Source organism: Haemaphysalis longicornis, unplaced genomic scaffold, assembly GCF_048455015.1.
Source record: "Haemaphysalis longicornis isolate Haplotype H1 unplaced genomic scaffold, Haemaphysalis longicornis Haplotype H1 scaffold_14, whole genome shotgun sequence".
In the NCBI taxonomy this organism is placed as follows: Eukaryota; Metazoa; Arthropoda; class Arachnida; order Ixodida; family Ixodidae; genus Haemaphysalis; species Haemaphysalis longicornis.
Window position 1 is genome coordinate 19,671,740 of NW_027526245.1, and position 6,000 is coordinate 19,677,739.

The following is a 6,000-nucleotide window of genomic DNA, read 5'->3' on the forward strand; positions in this document are numbered from 1 at the left end:
TGAAGTAGTTCATTAATCTCGACACAATCAGTTTTTCAATCAGTTTACTGAAAAAGGGCAGTATTGTTATGGGGCGGTAGTTGGATAAGATATTTCGGTCACCCTTTTTGAACACTGGTACTATCTTACCTTTCTTTAGTTCTTCGGGAAAGACGCCGCTTTTGAATATTGTGTTGATTAAATGCACAATAACGGTCCAAATATCGCCAGCTACAGCCTTTACTTTAGCAGGGCAGATGTTGTCAAGCCCGGCACCGCTGCTTTTCATGGTGATAAGAGTTTGAAATACTTCTTCGTATGACGTAGGCCGTAAGTAGAAGGAATGGGAACAGCGAGTGAAGCTTTGTTTTGGTTGATTGGCAGCGGAAGAATGGGGGGAAAAATACGAGTTGAAGGCATTTGCGATGTCGCTGTCGTTAGAATAGACTGCGGTTCCATCAGTGATAAAGTTGGGATTAGCTTCCGGGACTTCCTGGATCCTGGTTAAGAAATTCTTTGATAAGTTGCCAGTTCTTGCGGGTGGTATTCCCATTTTTGACAATTTGAGCTTGGTAATAGTTTCTTTTACCTACATGAAGTAAAACCGACAATTGTTGGGAATACGTCTTGTAGCGTTTAAGCAGAGTAGAGCTAAATAGTTTGGCCCTTAGTTTTTTATGCAAGCTATTTTTTTACGGATGGAGCGTAAAAGACCCTTTGATATCCAAAAATTTCTTGGGGCCGTAAACCACTTTGTTTCAGTTGACGTTGTTGTGCAAATTTTAAGGTTTTGAGATATTTCGTAACTGAATTTTTTAAAGGCACTGTTAGCGGAGTCGTCCTACAAAATGTTAACCCAGTCTGTTTCTTTAATGTTCTGGTGGAATTGACGGTAATCGAATGAGCTTTTCTGGATCAGTTTCGGTCCATTTGTGTTTGCGGATTCGACCAGCAGGAAAATAGGGTAATGATCCGTGATACTATGATTCCAGCGGTTTGTGATGTAGTGACGTTGGATAAAATATGATCAATCAGTGTGCTTGGTCCCTGAGGAATACAACGTGTGGGAAATTTTAACAAAGATTCAAGGCCATGACCTAGCACATTAGTAGCGTAATCTAGACACGTACTATCAGAAATGTCTAATATGTTTATGTTAATATCTCCCACAATAACGATGTTTTTATTTTCCTTGTTAAGTCGAGTCATAACTTCATCAAATTCATGGCAGAACTCTGGATAAGAGGATGACGGAGAGCGATAGATTGATCCGATTATAGTGTTTGTTTTGGAAAGAAAAGGCTTATCTAGTTCAATCCAGACCGATTCACATTTGCTAGTTATGATTGAGATAAAATAGCAGATCCGCCACAACGACTGTCCACACGGTTAGCAAACTCTTCTCGATAGTTAGGCAAAGAAAACAGGCGGGCATCGGTTGGTGTTAGCCAAGTCTCGGAAAGACACTCTAGGGAAAAATTGTGACCAATTAAGGTTAAAAAGTTTACCAAGTAATCGTAATGTTTGGGTAAGCTACGAATGTTTAGATGAACAAGGGAGTTATGATTTATAGCGTTATTCTGAAGAAGATTTGAAAACTGATCGATGGAATGATAGGCCATAACTCAGACTGTGGTATATGTTACATGACCTAAGCAATGACGTGCAGGTTCTGGGCGCCAGAAATGCGAAAGACCCGACTGTCCTCCGATTTCCGCGCCAGGATCCTGCAGTTTTGCACCCAAAGAAATTGCCATTCTTTTTCCTTTTTCTATTCCAGGGCTCGAACAAATAGGCGCTTGTTTTCAGGTGTCGAGTGATCGTTTATGTACACGGGTTTGTGTTGCTCAAGTTGCATGCCGATCGACTCAGTTGTTAAGCGAGCTTTCCTGGCCTTCGCAGCGAATTCCGCCTTTTTTTCGCGCGAGCAGAACCTAACAATGATGTTAGATTCTTTTTTTGCAGGAACCCGATGAACAACGTCCAAGTCATTGCTTGTGATGGGGCAGTTCACTTTCTCGCCAATTCTCTTCAGAATTTCGGAGCAATCTTCACCCTTTGTGGCTGGTGCACCTCTAATCTCAACGTTGTTTAGCCTTGAGTACTGCTCTAAGGCTGCAACTCTTTCCGTTAGCTGTTGGTTCCTTTTATTCTTTATTCAACATATACCTGCAGCGCCCGATGGCGTTATAGCAGGGGGGTGACAGGTTCGAAAAAAAACGTTTTCATTCACAGCAGACACTTGTACATTTGGGAGCCCATTCCACTCATGTATCGTTTTGACAAAAAATGAATTTGCGAAAATTCCAGTCCTGGGACGGTATTCCCTCAGTTTAAAGGAATGATCAATTCGATTTGACAAATAATATGGCGTCTGTAAATACATGTCCTTGTCGATTCTAGTTTTATTATTAAATATTAAATATAAACGTTTTAATCGCAATTTTCTTCTACGTGATGAAAGCATCTCCCAATTCAATTCTTGTTTCATTGCCCAAATCCTTATTTTCTTTTACAAGTGCTTCTTGGTTTTCTTTGACGGACTCATATAGCTCATTGAACAGTGTGAGACTCGACTTAAGTTCACCGATTTCCGCGCGTAGTGTTTCTATTTCTTTTGTAAGTTCCGCGTTAGTTGGCATGGTCACTTGGAAAAGGGAGCGAAAGAGCGGAAGGCCCGAACACAAAAATGCTGAGACACTCACACACGCAAAATTTGACAGTAGCAGTCTGGCAGCAGTTGGAGCGGCAAAACTTGTACAAAATGTGCTAGACAGTGCCTATAACGTGTGAATAACCTGCTCGCAAGGCAGACGGAGATTAGTTGCGCAGTCCTTCGCCGCAACCGCTGCTGCCTCGACTGTGGTCGATTGATTGTAGTGTTTAACGCGCCGATGCAACGCAGGCGATGAGGCGCGCCTTAGTGGACGGCTCCGGATTAACTTTGACCACCTGGGGATCTTTAACGTGCGCCGAAATCTCGTACACACGGGCGTTTTTTGCTTTTCGCCTACATCAGAAAAGCGGCCGCCGCGGCCGGGAATTGAACCCGCGACCTCGTGCTCCGCAGCGCAACGCCTTAGCCACTGAGCCACCGCGGCGGGTTCCTTGTACTTTCCCGATTTAGCTTTCCTTTCAACGTGGTTAGCGAGACCCCAGGTTTCTTAGCCGCAGTACCACAACCTGAATACCAGTTTTTAGAGCGGCAGAAGTGGGTTACTGCTGAAACACTCAGGATGCGTACCCAACACTGCGCAAACCAATTTAATGCTATGCCCAATTTATTGTGAGTGATTCATATCAGCGCAAACCATTTGTACAAGGTAGTTATAACTGCTGTAAGGTACACGCCAGAAGTCTTGGGCAGGGATTTATTGGACGAGCCTCGTTGTATGTCCCGGACAGGGTAGCGTGACAGGGTAGTGAGCCCTGGCACAGGAAAGAGATGGGAGATGAGTGCGGAACAAGGTGAACGACGATAAAGTTTAGTTGCTGCTATATCCATGCCAAGCGAAGCAGTGGCGGATAGGGAGCAGGTGGCACGTAGCAGTTCGTACATAACCACCGTGGAAATGTCCGGGTAAGGATGTTCACGATCTTGTTACTTTCAGCTCTTGCTCTACGAGCTTGTTCCAGTTGATGGTTTTCTATTTTGAAGGGTGTTCTTCAGCGTATATTTCCGTGTTCATATTTTAGTCCCACAGCTGAGCTTTCCGAGTGGATTTCCGAAATCATTTTGTGTAATTCCCTGCGACTACAACCAAACAAGGCAAATCATCAGCGAATTTCAAGTGTCTCAAGAATTCCCCAATTATCCGTTATCCTCTCTCGATGGATTTTTTAACGCTGCTTCAAATAATTTCGGAGATATTGCGTCTACCGGTTCGACTCCTTTTCCTTTTATAAAGTATTCCGGTACCCGAGGACCGTCCGTATAAATCCTGAACAGCCAATCAGGCGCCCTGTATTCCGCGATTTCTCAATGCCTCTACCGTTGTGCTAGTGGAGACTCTATCAAATGCCTTTTTCATTATTTATAAAAGCCACCCGCCATGGTGGCTCAGCGGCTAAGGCGTTGCGCTGCTAAGCACGAGGTCGCGTGTTCGATTCCCGGCCGTGGCGGCCGCTTTTTTGATGGAGGCGAAAAGCAAAAACGCCCGTGTGTACGAGATTTCGGCGCACGTCAAAGATCCCCAGGTGGTCAATATTAATCCGGAGCCCTCCACTAAGGCGCGCCTCATCGCCCGCGTTGCGTCGGCGCGTTAAACCCTACAATTAATATTTATAAAGTCGTACACAGAGGTATATTACAATGGCAAAATTTTTCGAATGCGTAGTTAGTTGCATGATAGTGAGAAACCTGTTCGATCCGTGGACTTTTGAGAATATGACTATGGCGGGCCGTTTATTTGATTGAGTGTTATTTTTTGCAAATAGTTCACACACGGCAGACAGTAGGCTGACGGGCCTGCAATTTTTACGCTCCTTGACACCGCCCCGATTATGAATTAGAGCTAGATTTATCTGAGTTGCCTTTGGCACGTCCTAAGGCAACGTGAGAACTTTCAGAATTTGTGATTGTCTGCGCTTCTCCACAGGTTGCGTGGAGACACCTCTCGTATAACCAAAAAATATCGGACAACTATTCTTATTTATTTTTATACCACGTTGACTCGCAGGACTCTGTCCAGGAAGGCCCACCGGTGCTCTGGTTCGGCTGCGACCCTCGATGCGACGGAGTAGCCATGGCGGCTCCGCCACCCCGAGGGGAACCTTGAGACCCACGCCTGCGACCCCGCCGGCCAGCAGCACGCGTTCGATCCACCCGAAAAGCTGGACTGCGTCCACGGGCAGTGCACTCCGTTTGCGGGTGGTGTTCAAGGAGAGAAATGCAACCGCTTGACAGACAAGCGCGAGACGTGTACGACAGTGCTGCGCTCTTTTAACTGAATCTTATTATCGCCCCTATGTATACCACAACGAGCACAAGCAACAAAGAAAAACGCATTAGTTTGACACGTAAACCATGCCTTGCAAGAAGCATCTTCCTTTTTTTTCATGAAAAATCGTGGAACTCGGAAAGTATTGTTCAGTTTTTCTGTGTTTTCCAAGCTGCTTCAAAATGTGGGATAGTTTATTTGTACAGACCCGACAACGTTCCGAAATATGTCTGCGCGTGTACTGCGCGATTATTTTACTAAATTGGTTCTTCACTTTTATTTCACTGTACACCAACAAAACATTATGCACAGAGCCGCCTCTCAAGCCGAGCCAGTTATTCTCGGCGCTCTGCGCCTTCCTTCTCCCAACACACACCACGCCAGCACGTCACTAGCGTGCATTAGAAACAGGCATGTTGCATTACACGCCGTAAATTTAACAAAGTGTAGTAGCGCAACAACTGCCATTACTGCGGATAAATCCTCTGTACATATAATAAATAACAAATAATATTAATAATAAATCATGCATGTAATACATAAATCCCACCTACATATAAATCCTCTCTAGCGATTCGATCGTTCAGTCACCTAAAATAAGTTATTCGCACGCAATAGCGGCAATTTTCTTCGAGAAGCTTCTTGATCACCGTCTGCCGAGATCTGAGATAGCATCGACAACGAGCGCGTCTCCGTTACGCCGGCGGTCTGCCATCCTGTCTTTAGCCATAATTCGGCATCGCACTAAGCGTTACGCGATTATTAATTGAAATGACCCAATCAGCGACACCGGTCTTTTCGGCACGGGTCTCCTACGTTGCACGCCGCGCGCACCTCAGTGGGGTGCAGAAGGGAGGGATTTTGCGGCGTTGGATCCATTTCACAGTCCATTTCAGTTCTCGGTGCGAGACCGGCGGGTCCATGGGAAGTTCAGTTTGGGGTTAAGAGGACAGACTCACGGCTCGCTACTGCTCGTTCTAGATCGATTTTCATTGCAGAGCACTTTAGGGAATCGCCTTGTCGTCGTAGCTCGCTAACGGTCAATGTCAAGCGACTGCCAGAATCAGGCCCGCAGTGAGAT

General features: G+C 45.4%; 1 protein-coding gene across 1 annotated transcript in view; it reads left to right on the top strand.

Annotated features, from left to right (window-relative positions):
* Positions 1 to 5,003, top strand: part of LOC144165177 (glutathione hydrolase-like YwrD proenzyme) — a 118,058-nt gene extending 113,055 nt beyond the window's left edge. The window contains exon 9 of the mRNA XM_077695288.1: positions 4,659 to 5,003. Within this exon, the coding sequence (XP_077551414.1) occupies positions 4,659 to 4,757 (99 nt within the window). The 3' untranslated portion in view covers positions 4,758 to 5,003. The remainder of the gene's footprint in view (positions 1 to 4,658) is intronic.
* The last annotated feature ends 997 nt before the right edge of the window (positions 5,004 to 6,000 follow it).